Source organism: Nicotiana tomentosiformis, chromosome 6, assembly GCF_000390325.3.
Source record: "Nicotiana tomentosiformis chromosome 6, ASM39032v3, whole genome shotgun sequence".
NCBI classification, from domain to species: Eukaryota; Viridiplantae; Streptophyta; class Magnoliopsida; order Solanales; family Solanaceae; genus Nicotiana; species Nicotiana tomentosiformis.
The window spans coordinates 143544732-143562677 of record NC_090817.1 but is presented as its reverse complement, the minus strand read 5'-3'; the positions used below and the strand labels follow the sequence as shown (position 1 = coordinate 143562677).

At 39.0% G+C, this 17946-nt stretch overlaps 1 protein-coding gene across 1 annotated transcript; it reads left to right on the top strand.

Annotated features, from left to right (window-relative positions):
- Nucleotides 1-14124: 14124 nt before the first annotated feature.
- On the top strand, nucleotides 14125-14938 carry LOC104090383 (uncharacterized). Its single transcript, XM_009595458.2, has 2 exons — nucleotides 14125-14268; nucleotides 14423-14938. The coding sequence occupies exons 1-2, from the start codon at nucleotides 14125-14127 to the stop codon at nucleotides 14936-14938; spliced, it is 660 nt and encodes a 219-aa protein (XP_009593753.2).
- Nucleotides 14939-17946: the final 3008 nt, after the last annotated feature.

Below are 17946 nucleotides of genomic sequence, written 5' to 3'. Positions count from 1 at the left end.
GCACACCAGAGCAGGTGGTACAGAGATTCCAGGCATCGGGGGCACCACCAGCCTAGCCGGTTGCAGCTTCTCAGGACTATGTGGCTCCTGCTATGCCTAAGGATGAGCTGCGTAGATTGGAGAGGTTTGGGAGACTCCAGCCTCCATCTTTCAGTGGTACAGAGGGAGAGGAGGCACAGGGTTTCTTGGACATGTGTCATAGGATACTCCGTACAGCAGGTATTCTGGAGACAAGTGGGGTCTCGTTCACTACCTTTCAATTCTCTGGGGTTGCATTCAGTTGTCGGGAGGCTTACGAGAGGCGTAGGCCGGTCGGTGTAGCACCCCTTACCTGGCAGCAGTTCTCCGTTATCTTTCTGGAGAAGTTCGTGCCTCAGTCCCGCAGAGAGGAGTTGCACAGGCTGTTTGAGCAGCTTCGTCAGGGTGATATGTCTGTGATGCAGTATGAGATACGATTCTCAAAGTTTGGCCTGTCATTCTATCTAGTTGGTTCCCACAGACAGGGAGAGGATCAGGAGGTTTATAGATGGCCTCATTTATCAGTTGCGATTGCATATGACCAAAGAGAGTGTCTGGTGCTACTTTTGATAAGGTTGTCGACATTGCTCGTCAGATTGAGATGGCTCGCGGTCAGGAGAGGATTGAGAGGGAGGCCAAGACGCCTCGTGGATAGGGAGGATTTAGTGGTGCTCCTTCTGGGGGTCAGTTACAACACGGTAGAGGTCGTCCTTTCAAGCATACTCAGATGGCTCACCTAGTGCACCAAGGTGTATCATCCAGTTATGGGCCACATGGTTATCAGCAGGGCCAGACATCATTCGGTGCGCTACCAGCTCAGAGTTCGTCGCATGCACCATCAGCTCAGGGTTCATCTGTGTCAGGACCTTTTAGCGGTTATTTCTGTGCTCGGGGTTCCCTTCAGTCCCCAGTGGTCGGTAGAGGTTGCTTTGAGTGTGGGGATTTGGGTCATATCAAGAGGTTTTGTCCCCGCCTAATGGGAGGTTCATCTCAGCAGAGGAGTCAACCTTCGACTTCAGCACCAGTTCCTCCACCACCCGCCCAGCCAGCTAGGGGTGGAGCTGAGTCAGCTAGGGGCCGTCCGAGAAGGGGAGGGTGATCAGGGGGCGGCCAGGCTCGTTTCTACTTATTCATATGTTTCCTCGTATTTCGCTCATTTTCTGGATATGCCCCGTGAGTCTTTAGCTTTATATGTTCATGTATCTACCTTTGTGGGTGATACTATTATTGTGGACCACGTATATCGGTCATGTGTGGTGACTATTGGGAGTCTGGAGACTAGAGTGGATCTTTTGCTGCTCAGTATGGTCGATTTTGATGTTATATTGGGTATGGATTGGATGTCTCCATGTCATGCTATTCTAGATTGTCACGCTAAGACCGTGACGTTGGCGATGCTGGGGTTGCCAAGGGTTAAGTGGAGCGGTTCTATAGACTATGTACCTAGTAGGGTGATTTCATATTTGAAGACTCAGTGTATGGTTGAGAAGGGTTGTCTATCCTATTTGGCTTTTGTGAGGGATGTTAGTACAGAGACCCCTACCATTGATTATGTTCTGGTGGTACGTGATTTTACGGATGTGTTTCCTGCAGACCTGTCGCACATGATGCCTGACAGGGATATTGACTTTGGTATTGACTTGGTGCTGGGCACTCAGCCCATTTCTATTCAACCGTATCGTATGGCACCGGCGGAGTTGAAGGAGTTGAAGGGACAACTTCAGGAACTCCTTGATAAGGGGTTTATTCGGCCTAGCGTGTCACCTTGGGGTGCACCGCTTCTATTTGTAAAGAAGAAAGATGATTCTATGAGGATGTGCATTGACTACAGGCAGTTGAACATAGTTACAGTCAAGAACAAGTATCCTTTGCCACGTATTGATGATCTATTTGACCAGCTTTAGGGGCGAGGGTGTTCTCCAAGATCGATTTGAGGTCAGGTATCACCAGCTGAAGATTCGGGATTCAGATATTCTTAAGATAGCTTTCAGGACCCTATATGGCCATTATGAGTTCTTAGTGATGTCTTTTGGGCTGACCAATGCCCTAGCAGCGTTCATGCATTTGATGAACAGTGTATTCCAACCCTATTTGGACTCATTCGTTATTGTATTCATTGATGACATCCTGGTGTACTCTCATAACCAGGAGGAGCATGCTCAACATCTGAGGATTGTATTGCAGAGATTGAGGGAGGATAAGCTTTATGCAAAGTTCTCCAAGTGTGAGTTTTGGCTCGGTTCAGAGGCGTTCTTGGGGCACATGGTGTCTAGCGAGGGTGTTCAGGTGGATCCGAAGAAGATAGAGGCGGTGCAGAGTTGGCCCAGACCGTCCTCAGCCACGGAGATTGGGAGCTTCCTTGGTTTGGCGGGCTATTACCGTCACTTTGTGGAGGGATTTTCATCTATTGCATTGCCCTTGACCAAATTGACCCAAAAGGGTGCTCCATTCAGGTGGTCGGATGAGTGTGAGGAGAGCTTCCAGAAGCTCAAGACTGCTTTGACCACAACTTCAGTTCTAGTTATGCCGTCAGCTTTAGGTTCTTACACCGTGTATTGTGATGCTTCGAGGATAGGTATTGGATGTGTCCTGATGCAGGAGAGTAGGGCGATTGCGTATGCCTCGCGCCAGTTGAAGACTCATGAGAAGAACTATCCTGTCCATGACCTTGAGTTAGCAGCTATTGTGCATGCCTTAAAGATTTGGTGGCACTATTTGTACGAGGTTCATTGTGAGATCTATACTGATCACCGGAGTTTGCAGCACCTGTTCAAGCAGAAGGACCTTAATTTGCGCCAGCAGAGATCGTTGGAGCTTCTCAAGGACTATGATATCACTATTTTGTACCATCCGGTGAAGGCCAATGTGGTGGCCGATGCTTTAAGTCATCGGGCGGAGAGTTTGGGGAGTTTAGCATATCTTCCAGCAGCAGAGAGACTTTTGGCATTGGATGTTCAGGCCTTAGCTGGCCAGCTTGTCAGATTGGATATTTCAGAGTCGAGTCTGGTATTGGCTTGTGTGGTCTCCAAGTCTTCTCTTTATGACCGTATCAGGGAACGTCAGTATGATGACCCCCACCTACTCGTTCTTCAGGATAGGGTTCAGCGAGGTGATGCTAGAGATGTGACTATTGGTGATGATGGCGTGTTGAGGATGCAGGGCTGGATATGTGTACCCAATGTGGATGGGCTTCGGGAGTTGATTCTTGAAGAGGCCCACAGCTTGCGGTATTCCATCCATCCGGGTGCCGCAAAGATGTACCAGGATTTGAGACAGCACTATTGGTGGAGGCGGATGAAGAAGGATATACTTGGGTTTGTGGCTCGGTGTCTCAACTGTCAGCAGGTTAAGTATGAACATCATAGACCGGGTGGTTTGCTTCAGAGGTTAGAGATCCCACAGTGGAAGTGGGAGCGGATCACCATGGACTTCATAGTTGGGCTCCCATGGACTTTGAGGAAGTTCGATGCTATTTGGGTTATTGTGGATCGGCTGACCAATTCCGCGCACTTCATTCCAGTTGGTACTACTTACTCTTCAGAGCGGTTGGCTAAGATTAACATCCGAGAGATTGTTTGCCTGCATGGTGTCCCAGTTTCCATTATTTCAGATAGGGGCACTCAACTTACATCACAGTTTTGGAGGGCCGTGCAGCGAGAGTTGGGTACTCAGGTTGAGTTGAGCACAGCCTTTCACCCTCAGATGGACGGACAGTCCGAGCGCACTATTCAAATATTGGAGGACATGCTACGCGTTTGTGTCATCGATTTTGAGGGTTCATGGGACCAGTTTCTGCCGCTAGCGGAGTTTGCATATAACAACAGTTAACAGTCGAGCATTCAGATGGCTCCATACGAGGCTTTATATGGAAGGAGATGTAGATCTCCAGTAGGATGGTTTGAGCCTGGTGAGGCTAGGCTCTTGGGTACATACTAGGTCCAGGATGCATTAGATAAGGTGAAATTGATTCAGGAGCGGCTTCGCACGGTGCAGTCTAGGCAGAAGAGTTACGCGGATAGGAAGGTCTGTGATGTGTCTTTCATGGTCGGAGAGAATGTTTTGCTGAAGGTATCACCCATGAAGGGTGTTATGAGGTTTGGGAAGAGGGGCAAGTTGAGCCTCCGGTTCATTGGTACTTTTGAGGTGCTTCACAGGATAGGGGAGGTGGCTTATGAGCTTGCCTTGCCACCCAGCTTGTCGAGTGTGCATCCAGTGTTTCATGTTTCTATGCTCTAAAAGTATATCGCCGATCCGTCCCATGTTTTGGACTACAACACGGTTCAGTTGGATAGTGATATGAATTATGATGTGGAGCCGGTGGCCATTTTGGAGCGGCAGGTTCGGAAGTTGAGGTCAAAGGATATAGCTTCAGTGAAGGTGCAGTGGAGAGGTCAGCCTGTGGAGGAGGCCACCTGGGAGACTGAGCGGGAGATGCGGAGCAGATATCCACACCTATTTGAGGCTCCAGGTATGTTTCTAAACTCGTTCGAGGACGAACATTTGTTTAAGAGGGGGAGGATGCAACGACCCGACTGGTTGTTTCGAGAGTTATAGCCATGTTCCCCCATTTCCTGCTTCTTGTTGTGTTCTTCAGCTATATTATGATATACCGGGGTAGTTGATTTGGGTTCGGAGTGGTTTCGGAGTGAATTGAGACACATAGTCTCTTAGTTGAGAGCTTAAGTTGGAAGAGTTGACCGATGTTGATTTATGTGTAAACGACCTCGAATTTGAATTTTGATGGTTTCCTTAGCTCCGTTAGGTTATTTTGGACTTAAGAGCGCGTCCAAAATGTGATTTGGAGGTCCGTGGTAGAATTAGGCTTGAATTGGCGAAAATTAGAATTTTGGCAATTTTGGCCGGCAGTGGAAATTTTGATATCGGGGTCGGATTGGATTTCTGAAAGTTGTAATAGGTTCGTGGTGTCATTTCTAACTTGTGTGCAAAATTTGAGGTCATCCGGACGTGGTTTGGTAGGTTTCGGCATCGTTTGTGAAATTTGGAAGTTTAGAAGTTCTTAGGCTTGAATCCGGGCGTAATTTGGTGTTTTGATGTTGATTTGAGTGATCCGAAGGTTTGACAAAGTTTGTATGAGGTTATACGATATGTTGGTATGTTTGGTTGTGGTCCCGAGGGCCTCGGGGTAATTCCGGGTGGTTAACGGAAGGTTTGGAGTTGGAGAAGTGCAGCTGAAGCTGCTGCTACAGGTGTTTTCTGCATGTGCAGGTAAGGGAGACCTAGGCTCAGACCACAGGTGCGATGGAAATCCGCATCTGCGGTGGTTGCAGAAGCGGTTTGGGAGGCACAGATGCGCAGATGGATCGCAGGTACAGCTTGGGTCCCGCACCTACGATGATCGCAGATGCAGTCAAGTGATCGCAGGAGCGGAATCAGGCTTTTAATAAATTTCTGCAGAAGCGGAGCCCGATTCCCAGCTGCGGTTCCGCAGGTGCGGAACTAGGACCGCATGTGCGGTTTTAACTGGGCAGAAAACCCCAGCTCGAGGCTTTGTCTTCCATTTTAAATTTTGGACTTGGGGAGCTCGGGAGAGAGGCGATTTTTCGAAGGTTTTCAAGGAGAATGTTGGGGTAAGTGATTCTAACCCGTATTGGTCTAATTTTCATGAATCTATCGCTTTGTTCATCATTTAATTAGGGATTGGAATTGAAAATTTGGGGGTTTAGGGCTTAGGAATTTGGAGAGTGAACTTTGGGGTTTTGGGGGGGCAATTGAGGTCAGATTTTGGTAAATTTGGTATGACTAGACTCGTGAGTGAATGGGCTTTCGGGTTTTATGATTTTTGTTGGATTCCGAGACGTGGGCCCGAGGGCCGGGTTTGAGTTGATTTCGGATTTTGGCTATAATTTGGTATTTTCTTGTGGAACTGATTGCTTTAGCCTATATTGATCGTATTGTATTACTTGTGGCTAGATTCGGGACGTTCGGAGGCCGAATTGAGAGGCAAGGGCATTCCGGAGTAGGACTTTGCTTTGTTTGAGGTAAGTAACATTTTCAAACTTGGTTCTGAGGGTTCGAGGCCCCAAATTATATGCTATGTGATTGGTATTGAGGTGATGCACATGCCAAGTGACGGGCGCGCCGGCGTGCACCGTGAGAATTGTGACCTGGGTGATTCCATGGCACCGTTTAGTGACTCTATCCTGTTGATATCCATGTTTTTATCAGGTGATGAAGTAGTTGAGTTGTAGATCGTGCTAGATATCATGTTTAGGCTTTGTGCCGGTATTGTTGGACCCTTAGCGGTCGTTTCTTGCTGTCATCTCACTAGTTTCATTTACTATTCCATACTCAGTCATGATCATGCATTTTTATATCATATCTCGGTCTCAGTTATTTATTGATTCATCATATCATTGTTCCGGGTTGTTTTCATGGCATTGTGGGCCCATGGTGAGACTAGAGAGGTTGATGACTGAGTGAGGCCGAGTACCTGGTTATGAGTGTCAGTTATGGGATTGGGTTGTACGCCGCAATGGTTATATTGATGATTATGATAGCGCTTGGGCTGTAGGAGCCCCTCTGGAGTCTATAACACACCCCCAGTGAGCGCGAATGATATTATTGAAGGATGGATTTCCTTGGACATGGATTTGTCCGAAGTACTTGATACCTGGAGATGGATTTCTCCACAGGGTTGGATTGCCCTTTTTCCTCGGTACTGGTGACTTATAGTCAGTGTTGTATATGTTCCGAGTTGGATTTCCCTGGGCCGGATGTCCATATACAGTACCGAGTGGTTGAATACTTGAGAGTGGAGCACATGGTGCATTTCATATAGTCTGTGCATTGGCATGTAGAGATAGTTGAGTTATATACCTTACACTGTTCAGATCTATATTTCCTTTACTGTTTGAGCTGTATATTTGACTTGAAAACATGTCTACGTTTCTGCATATTTTTTTCTGTTATACCTGTTGAGGTTGAGTTTGTCACTACCTTTCAATCCAAAGTTTGGACTTGTTACTTATTGAGTTAGTATACTCACGTTACTCCCTGCACCTCGTGTGCATATCCAGGCGATACCGATCGTAGCGGCGGTTGCTGATTGAGGATCCTAGAGTTTTGGAGACTATCAAGGTAGCTGCACGGCGTTCGCGGGCCTTGACTCTCCTTCTTTATCTTTGTCGTACTTTTAGTTTATATCTCTAGACACTGTAGTAGACTCTATTTCTGATCTAGGCGCTCATGTACTCAGTGATACCCTCGTTTTGGGATGGATTGTATTACTTTGGGATTTTCCTATGTTTCAAACAGTTTTTTTTTCTTTAATGTTAAATGCTTCCGTTAACGTTTTCAAACTTATTGTTGTTGGTGTTGGGTCGTTGAGTTGAGGTTGGCCTAGTTCCACGATAGGTGCCATCACGACGGTTGATTTTGGGTCGTGACAAAATCATTCTCACGGTATTGTTGTTGTAGCACTACATTTGAAGCGTGAAAAGTGGAAAATATTTTTTTTAATAAGTCCTCATCTGTGATAGAGTCTCCACATAATTTTAACAGAGAACTTACTTTGAAAATAATAGAATTATACTCACATACGATTTTAAAGTCTTACAACCTTAAATGTATCCACTCATACCGAGCTTTCGGTAATACCGTAAGTTTTCGGTGGTCATATTGATCATTCAAATTAATCTATAATTCAAGTGGATCTTTTACGGTTAAATATTGATGATGACGAACGAAAATCATGGCCTTCGCTTTATCCTAATTTGATGCTTCATTTCCTTGTATAATAGTATTTCTGAGACCTTTAGCGTTAACATGAATTTCAGCATCAAGGACCTGTGATAAATAATTATTCCTGGTGATGTCAAGTGACACAAATTCAAGTTTTGATAAATTTGACATAGTGAAAACTATCATAAAAGATAAATAAATTAGAGAAATAATTATATTAATAAACAATTAATGAAAAAATAATTAAAGGAAAAAGAAACGGAAATAGAGCTATATCATGTAAACAACCTACTATTTCATTTCATTCTGGCCATAAAGTGAAAACAAGATACTGTTTTATTTCACTTTATAGTTGTGATATATATGATAAATAAAATTGAACGTGACTAACATTATTTATATGTTCCACTACAATAAATATAAAGTAATTAAACCAATGTAAAGTTATTATTTGTCACTTCATTTCTCACGGTTCTTCAAAATGCCTTAAAGGTATGTTTTGATCTAGGAAGTCCATGGATATTATTAGTGTAATTAGTGGGTAGCTAGTTAGATAACTTTGAGGTCATCTGGGGCCCGTTTGGACATACAATTTGGTTGAAGATTTTTTCAAAAAAAATTATTTTTTTTTAAAATCAACGTTTGTTCATAAAATTTTCAATTTTCACTTGAAGATGCATTTTGGAAATTTTCGAAAATTTGAAAAACTGCAAAAGGCTGTTTTTCAAAATTTTCACTCAAATCACTCACAAAACTTCAAAAATAACCCAAACTAAAATTTATGTCCAAACACAACTCTAAATTTCAAATACCATTTTCACTTGAAAAAATTTTTCACCATATTTTCGAATTTTACATTTCTTATGTCCAAACGCCTACTAAGAGTTGAGCAACAAAGGAAATAGTTGTTTTATTACTGCAATGTACTTAAATTATTTAAGATACCCAAGAGCATAAGTAATTTATATATGATATGTACTGCCATAAACAAAATTAATATAATGATACATACCTTAATAAAATATGACTCAACTCAGCAGGGATAAGAATAAAATTAGAGTTTCGTGCTGCTAACATGTTATAAAATAAAAGTAATTGAATAAAACTTAAACCGGAAACAAAGATAGAAAAAAAGGAAATTTTCACTTCTTCTGGTGTGTTCTTTCATTGCCATTTACACCGCCTTTTATAGGCATAACATTTGAAGATTTACTATTTTAAAATAGTGCATAGAATGGACATATAAAGTATGAGAGTCCATCCATAAGCTATTCACACACATGGGCGTCCATATCTATAAACTATTCATAACAATATTATGTTTATTATATATATATATATATATATATATATATATATATATATATATATATATATATATATATATATATATATATATATATATATATATCATACTATGAACCCATGCATAAGGAAAATTAAAAGGTGCATTGATTTAGCTTAGGTCACTGAATACTTTGTCACTCATACAATCATTACAAGGATCTCTTTGTCAAAACCATCCCTATCATTTTTTACATTTGCAACCCCTTTATAATCTCCTTTTCTTTTGTTTCTTCCTGGAAAAAAAATAAATTCAATGAACACCTTCTTTAAAAAAGCTTAATTATCATCAAATAATATACGCCCTATCTCCTAATTTATATGATACTCTTTTCCTTTTAATCACTCTAAAAAAGAATGACACATTATTTAATATCAATTTAACTTTAAATTTCATATTTTATTCTTAATGAGATATTTTTAGCCACATAAATTTATATGGTTTATTTTAAACCACAATTTAAAAAGTCTTCATTTCATTCTTAAAGTTGTGTCCAGTTAACACTCTCGGGATAGTAGAAGAAACCAACAAAATCACCGCATCTCAATTGACTCCTCCAATTTTGATGTGTGTAAATCTGTTTTATGATATGAATATCAATAATTAGTTTCAATCTTCAAGAATATCAAGCATAGAAAGGAATGGTTACGTGCATTTCCTTACACCTAATCAATGCACCAGAAAATTAGCTATAGTTTTTTTATCTCACATATCCTATCAAACCAGACTTGGCCTTTTTATACGAATAGGTAAAAATTACACTGGCGCTCTATTTGGTCGCCCTCATTTAACTTATACTTATATTTTTAAAATTCTTTAACATATACCCTAATTTTGACAACTTCAGATGCCTCCTCTTCTTCCTCCTAACCTATGCGCTCCTTTCTTCCTCATCTTCTTTTCCTCTTTTTCTTTTCTCTCTCAAACACATGAGACTTTGTATAAGTATTATTGATTGGATCTGTAAAGATTTTATTAAATCTTATCAACTACCATATTCTTTTTGAAGGACGAGTAAATAAAACTCCACAAGCTGGTTAAAGTAGGTGTGATTTGTGTCTTTCCCTAATCCATCCTTCTTAAACATACAACAACAACTGACTACTACATGTCTTCTCTTCCAAGTTACCTGCCACAAGAATGGCACATGCATGTGAAATTTATTATACACAATAGTTGCTCTCGCTATCTCTTGAAATTAGTTTACCCCTTGCTTTATGATATCATCCATAGGAAAATTGATAGAAAAAGGCTACAGAACTGAAAAATAAAAGATAGGAAAAATAACTTCAGAACATTATCAAAAAAATTAGTTAAACTTCAACACAATTTGGCTTAAGTTATATTTTAAAGCCATCTAACTTCAAAGAAAGGAAGAACGCAACTTCAACTCTAAGACTACTGAAGTTTAGCAAATATAAAACAAAAATTTCAGCTCCTAGAATGCTGAAGTTCAGCAAATACAAAACAAAACTTCAGCTCCTAGAATGCTGAAGTTCAGCAATTACAAAACAAAACTGCAGCTCCTAGAATGCTAAAGTTCAGCAATTACAAAATAAAACTTCAGCTCCTAGAATGCTGAAATTCAGCAATTACAAAACAAAAACTTCAACCAAAATATGTTGTAGTTTTATTGAACTGAAGTTTGCTATTGCACTATGAACTGAAGTTTGCATGATTGCCTTTGCAAGTCAGGCCAAACTTCAGGCAAAAATATCTGAAGTTTTGCTTTGATAAGGCTACACTTCAGGAAAAATATTCTGAAGTTCAAACTTCAGACATAAATATTTGTTATTTCAGGCCCGTATGTCTGAAGTTACCCGAAAAGTGGGTACGCTTGTAATTATTTTTGCAAAACGGGTATAAGTTAAAATGTGACCCAAAAATTGGGTATAAATGCAAATCCCCCAATTTAAACTTGTGGTGCAAGGCTTGAATTTTTGATCTTACCAAACGTTGACTTGGATATTTCATCGGCTACCTATTATCCACCATCAGTGCAAGTAACCAGTAACTCTTCTCGTCAAGAGAGGCAAATAGAAAAAAATCGCGTAACGTTTTGTCTTTATTGGGATCATAGAGGGAACATTACTATACTACCGCCATCATTGTAAAGAAGATGCAAATAAAAATATATTGACAAATTTTCTTTTGGTTACTCTTACTAACTTATAGCCTGTTTGGCCAAGTTATTTTTTGGGCCAAATTTTTTGGCCAAAAGTGTTTTTGGCCAAAAATTAAGGTGTTTGGCCAAGCATTTGGAAGGGGGAAAAGTGCTTTTGAGGAGAAGCAGAAGTAGTTTTTGAGAAGCAGAAAAATATAGCTTTTATCCCAAAGCACTTTTCTGAGAATCACTTTTGAGAAAAATATACTTAGAAGCAGTTTTTAAAAGCGTGGTCAAACACTAATTACTGCTCAAAAGTAATTTTCAAATTAATTAGACAAACACAAAATGATTCTCACCAAAAGTACTATTTTGAAAAGAACTTTTGAAAAAAGTACTTCTCAAAATAAGCATATTTTAGAAGTTTGGCCAAACAGGCTATTACTGTGAAGGGTGACAACAATAAAGGACTTCAACCTTGTAAACATGAGAAAGATCTAGAAAGGAATTCCATGGACTGAGAATATTGAACACGGATAATTCTCAGTCTATGGAATCAGAGGCGGATTTACATGGAGGGGGTGGGGTACATGCACCCATGCTCCCCTCCCTAGGCTATGTATAAACAATACCAATTTTAAAATTATCTATATAAATATATTTGTGACCACCCATGCTTAATTGACTACCTTGGTGAGTTAGTAAGTTGGTGCTCTTGTGTACCCCTAGGTCAAGGGTTCGATCCCTGTCCCTTCACCTTTTCTATATTAAGTTTTTTTTTTAAGTTCCTTTTAGCTAAAAATATGGCCCACGTTTTTAGGAGGAATTTGGGTATATACTATCAAATCCCTAATTCCTAAAAACAAACTTCATAGTCTGTCTCCCTCTCAACTCTCTCTCTCTCTCTCTCTCTCTCTCTCTCTCTCTCTCTCTCTCTCTCGCCCACATTTTTAGGAGGAATTTGGGTATATACTATCAAATCCCTAATTCCTAAAAATAAACTTCAAATCCCTAATTCCTAAAAATAAACTTCACAGTCTGTGAATGGATTCTTCAAGAAAGCAATATTTCTTCTCCACGACCACGTTCCTTTAAAATTCTCAGCCTCATGTATCTAACTACTCTCTCCTTGCTCTGTATTTTAATTCTCTCGCTGCAGCTATATTGAAGAACTTGCTCAAATCCAAATACAATTAAAGTGTATAAGTTCAAACATATATGTACAGAACTACAGATGCCTAATTTTTTTGCTATAACTTCTTCATTTGTTGACTGACATGCTTTAATATGATTGATTTGAATTTAACAATTTATTTGAATTAAGATAGATTAAATAGAAGTGTGAATATTTAATTTTGTAGGAACGATCCATAAGATTAAAATGGATAGATATCTCACCAAGCCGAAAAATGGTGAACCAAGTTCTAGTGCTAGTTGGTCATCCATGAGTTCACAAATTGCTCCGAAAATTCAAAGAGAGACAAATCCTTCTCTACTTTCAAATGTGGATAAAGTGCTTGATTTGAAATCTTCTGAACTGGATCCCAAAGAAAGAATGCCAATTTCGGATTATAGTCCTAATATTCGAGATGAAGTGAGGAGATATTATATAAACAAAGGGCCTTGTCAACCGATTGGTCATGCCTTTCCTAAAACTAAGATTGGGAGTAAAATGCGTCAATTTAGTCCCACTTGGTTTAGGAGATCATATTCTCAATGGTTGCAGTATATCATAAAAGCAGATGCGACATTTTTTTTGTGTTGTTATTTATTCAAGAATGAACTTGAAAGTCGTTGAAATGCAGGGGATGCATTTACAAAAGATGGTTTTAGGGGTTAGAACAAGGGTGTGGAAAGATTCAAAACACATGTTGGTGAAGTAAATAGTATCCATCACAAATGCTTCAATAGGATGCTAGATTTGAAAAATCAACGTCACTGATTCAATCTTCTTTTGATAGGCAAAGTGAAAAAGTAAAAGGTGATTATCGGATGCGCTTAAATGCCTCAATTGATGTGGTAAGGTTTCTTTTAATTTTGGGATTTTCATTTCGTGGACACGATGAAAGTGAAGAATCTGAATATAAAGGTGGCTTTCTTGAACTTTTGGAATGGCACAGAGATCGGCATCCGGATTTGGGAAGAATAATATTACGCCATGCACCACAAAATGATATAATGATTTATCCAACAATTCAAAAGGAGATTGTGGAGGCTTGTGCTAAAGAAACAACTAAAGCTATCATTGAAGATTTGGATGGTAATTATTTTACAATATTGGTTGATGAATCAAAGGATGTCTCACATAAGGAGCAAATGGCCTTAATTTTGCGATATATCAACAAAAGTGGAATGGTGATAGAGCGATTCTTGGGTATTGTCCACGCGGATGATACTTCTTACTCATCATTATAAAAAGTAATTTATTCTTTGCTTTTGGATCATTCATTAAGTAGATCCAAGATACGTAGACAGGGCTATGATAGAGCTAGTAATATGTAAGGAAAAATAAGTAGTCTCAAGTATTTAATTTTGCAAGATACTCCTTCTGCATATTGTATTCACTGTTTTGCTCATCAATTGCAACTACCACTTGTAGCTCTTTCTAAAAAATATTCGGATGTGGATAATTTCTTTTATGTTGTTACTAATATTTTGAATACTATTGGATCTTCGACAACATCAAGCAGATAAGTTGGAAGAGTTGCTTAAATTTGGAGAAGCCTATACGGGGCAAGGTTTGAATCAAGAACGTGGCCTCCAATGACCGGGTGATACTCGTTGGGGGTATCATTTTAAAACTTTGGACAATTTGATGGTTTTATTTCCTTCAATTGTTAATGTGCTTAAAGATATGAAGCATGACTGTCCATATCATCTTGATAGATTTGCAGCGGGAAATCTTTTGAGTCAGATTTAAGAATTTAGATTTATTTTTATGTTGCACTTAATATTTATGGTGTTGTTATTTACAAATGAATTGAACAAAGCTTTACAAAAGATAGATCAGGATATTGTTAATGCTATGATAATGCTTGACCGTGCAAAGAAACGATTGCAAATGATGAGAGAAACTGAATGGAACTTCTTGTTGGATGAGGTGTGCTTATTTTGTAGTAAACATGATATTCTAATTCCCAAAATGGATGAAAACTATACTATAGGAAAGTCAAAGCGTAAGAGGTCCGAGTTTTCATATTTACATCACTTTCATGTGGAAGTGTTTTATACGGTTATTGATTTGAAACTTCAAGAGCTTAATGACCGTTTTGGATGTTGTGACTACTGACTTACTACTTGGTATGGCCAGTTTGAATCCGGTTGATTCATTTGCTAATTTTGATAATGACAGGATAATGAAGTGGGCAGAGTATTATCCAAGTAAATTTGGTGATAACAAACTTCGAGAACTCGGTTTCCAACTTGATAGTTTTATTGTCTATGCTCAAAAGAGTGATAGCAAATTTCTTAACCTAAAGGGGATTAAGGATTTTGCTAGAGTGATGATAGTGACAAAATTGGATCTTACTTGGCCACTTATTTATTTGCTTGTGAAGTTGACTTTGCTTATACCTGTTGCTACCGCAAGCGTGGAAAGAGTATTCTCATCAATGAAGTACATCAAAAATGATCTACGTAATAGGATGGATGATGATATTCTCAATAATTGTTTAGTTTGCTATATAGAGCGTAAGATATTTAAAACTGTAAGTAATGATGCTATTATCGACCGTTTTCAAAGTATGAAAACTCGTCGAGGACAATTATAAAGTGAATAATATTTTTTGCGAATATAATATTAATATATTTTGCTCGTGAAGTCATGAACTTGTTATCACCATAAATTTTATATAATCGAACCAAACATTTATCTTAAAGATAATGGTGCACTCATGTTCTTAAAATCCTGGATACGCCTCTGTATGGAATTCCCTTCTTGTTTTTTCGTCCTCACACCAAACAATTGTCACGATCCCAAATTTCCTCCGTAGGATGTCGTGATGATACCTAATTTCTTAGACTGGGTAAGCCTATCAATGCGTTATAACAATAGAAATCTGAAATAAATAATCTTCAAATTCACATAATTTCAACTCCCAAAACCCGGTAGGAATAAGTCACAAGCTTCTAAGAATTTATCCTCAATGTATCTATATATATCAGGGTCTAAGAAAAATAAGGAAGCAATAAAATAATGATAGAAGGGGACTCCGTAGTCTGCGGACGCTGACAGATATACCTCGAAGTCTCCGCACACAAGTAGCTCACTGATGTCTGGGCAGGTAGAATGTACCTGAATCTGCACAAAAAAATGTGTATAAGCATAGTATGAGTATACCACAGCGGTACCCAGTAAGTGTCAAGCCTAACCTCGGTAGAGTAGTGACGAGGTCAGGTCAGGCCCTATTGGAATAATAAAAGACAAGGTGAAATGTTTAACAATATAATAAAAATGAAATGACAATGGAAATGAATCAAGTAAGTAGTATGTCACCAATTAACTACGCAAAATAATGGCAAATAATACCCCGTGAAAATAAAACAGAATTCTTTTCAACTTTAAGAAGATCACAACAATAATCAAAGGCAACTGCGGCCATAAATCAATATCAACAAGGGCACTTTCGAGTTACCACCTCGTAGTCCCAAATCATAAATAAATTCACAATATCTCATTTCCTTATATCAGCGCGGGAGCCTTCACATTTAATTTTAAAGAAAAATATTTTTCCCGAAATAACATCCGCGTTTTAGCCACCCTTATCACACCGCATGACTTCTAGTAGTTCCCCTACTAGCAACGCGCATCAAGCCACCCTTATCTCACCGCATGTGTTTCAACACACAGACCTTATACCACCGCATGCGTATCAATATCACAATATGTCACAATTTGCACCTCAAGTGCCCAAATATTTTAATTTGCCAAAATAAACAACATCAACAATATTTTTCACAACGGGGAGCTCACGACTCAATCATAATGAGTACAAAAATCTCACAAAATAATTGGGAATTAAATAACTCAGCAAAAATAATATTTAAAAAAATTTAATACGCTGCCTCAGTTCCAAATTTAAAATATCAAATACTTCATGTTAATAATATTTAAATTAAAGAAATTTCACCTTCAAATAATGCACAGAATAAAAGAAATCAAGTTTCAGCTAAACAGGTAAAAATAATTAGCAGGAGAAAGTCAAGCAAATTTAAAGTATATAAATCAGATCAATGATGGAGAATATAATAATATTTAATAATTTAATTAATATGCAACAGTGATCTACACAATTTAAAAATATAATCTTTCACATTTAGCCCGTGTACATACTCGTCACCTCGTATACACGACTTTCATCACATTACAATTATCATATCAATACCAATCCTAGGAGAAATTTTCCCCACACAAGGTTAGACAAATCACTTATCTCGACTTGCTCCAATTTAATCAAGTAGTATGCCTTTTCCTCGATTTTCCGACTCCAATCGACTCGAATCTAGTCATAATTAATTCGATACAGTCAACAAAAATTATAGAATCAACTCCATAAGAAAATACTATATTTTTTAATAAAAATCTGAATCTAACTCAAAAAATATCGCCCGTGGGCCCACATCTCGAAATCCAGCGAAACTCACAAAATCCGACAACCCATTCAATTATGAGTCCAACCATATTAGTTCCACTCAAATCCGACTTCGAATCGACATTCAAATCCCAAAAAATTATTTTATGAAATTTCTACAAATTTCCATCTCAAAATACTAATTGGATGATGAAAATAATGATATATTCATGTATGTTAACCAAATATGAGTTAGAATCACTTACTCCGGTAAATTTCTTGAAAAATCCCACGAAAAATCATCACAAACCGGGCTCTCTAGGTCCCAAAAATGAAATAATACCCTAGGCCTCGGTTATATAGTACATTTTTTGAACTCACCATGTGCGGTCCGCACAATTCCAAGTACGACCGCACATCCCAGCTCCTGCGGTCGCACAAAAATTGTGTGGCCGCACTCTCTTGGTGATAGCACTGCTAGGCTTTAGTATTTTGGCCATAACTTTCTTTACAAATGTCTAAATGATGACTTCTTTGTCTTTCTGAAAACTAGACACGAAGGGCTATAACTGTCATTTTTGAATCATCTCAAAATTCCTTATGGATCAAAAGATATAAGCTTCTGAAGTCGGACCATCGAATCTGAGAGTTCCTGAGTGCGGCCGCACACAAAATTATGCGGCCCGCACAATCCTCTGCGGACTGAAGTGCGGCCACACACAAAATTGTGTGGTCCGCATAATTTCCCTGAGGTCCTCACTTCCCTTTTGCCTCAGCTCTCCCAAAATGTGCGGTCCGCACTTCCAAAGACTCCCAGAACAATATGTCGAAACCTATCAAATCAAGTCAGATTGACCTCAAATTTTGCACACAAGTCATAAATGACATAACTGAGCTATGAAAATTTTCAGAACTGGATTACGATCCCGATATCAAAAAGTCAACTCCCCTGTCAAACTTCCAAACTTAAATTTCCTATTTTAGCCATTTCAAGCCTAATTTAACTACGGACTTCCAAATAAATATCCGAACACATTTCTAAACCCAAAATTACCATACAGAGCTGTTGGAATCATCAAAATTTTATTACGGGGTCGTTTGCACATAAATAGGCATCCGATCACTATTTGAACTTAAGTTTTAAAACTTAGAACTAAGTATTCCAATTCATTTCAAAACCTCACTGAACCTAAACCAATTTCTCCGGC

What these genes read in the sequence shown, in the direction of transcription:
- LOC104090383 (XM_009595458.2), top strand. Translation starts at nt 14,125, where the DNA reads ATGGTGTTGTTATTTACAAATGAATTGAACAAAGCTTTACAAAAGATA. An exon ending in GGAACTTCTTGTTGGATGAG is followed by an intron (nt 14,269 to 14,422) that starts GTGTGCTTATTT and finishes TGAAACTTCAAG; the next exon opens with AGCTTAATGACCGTTTTGGA.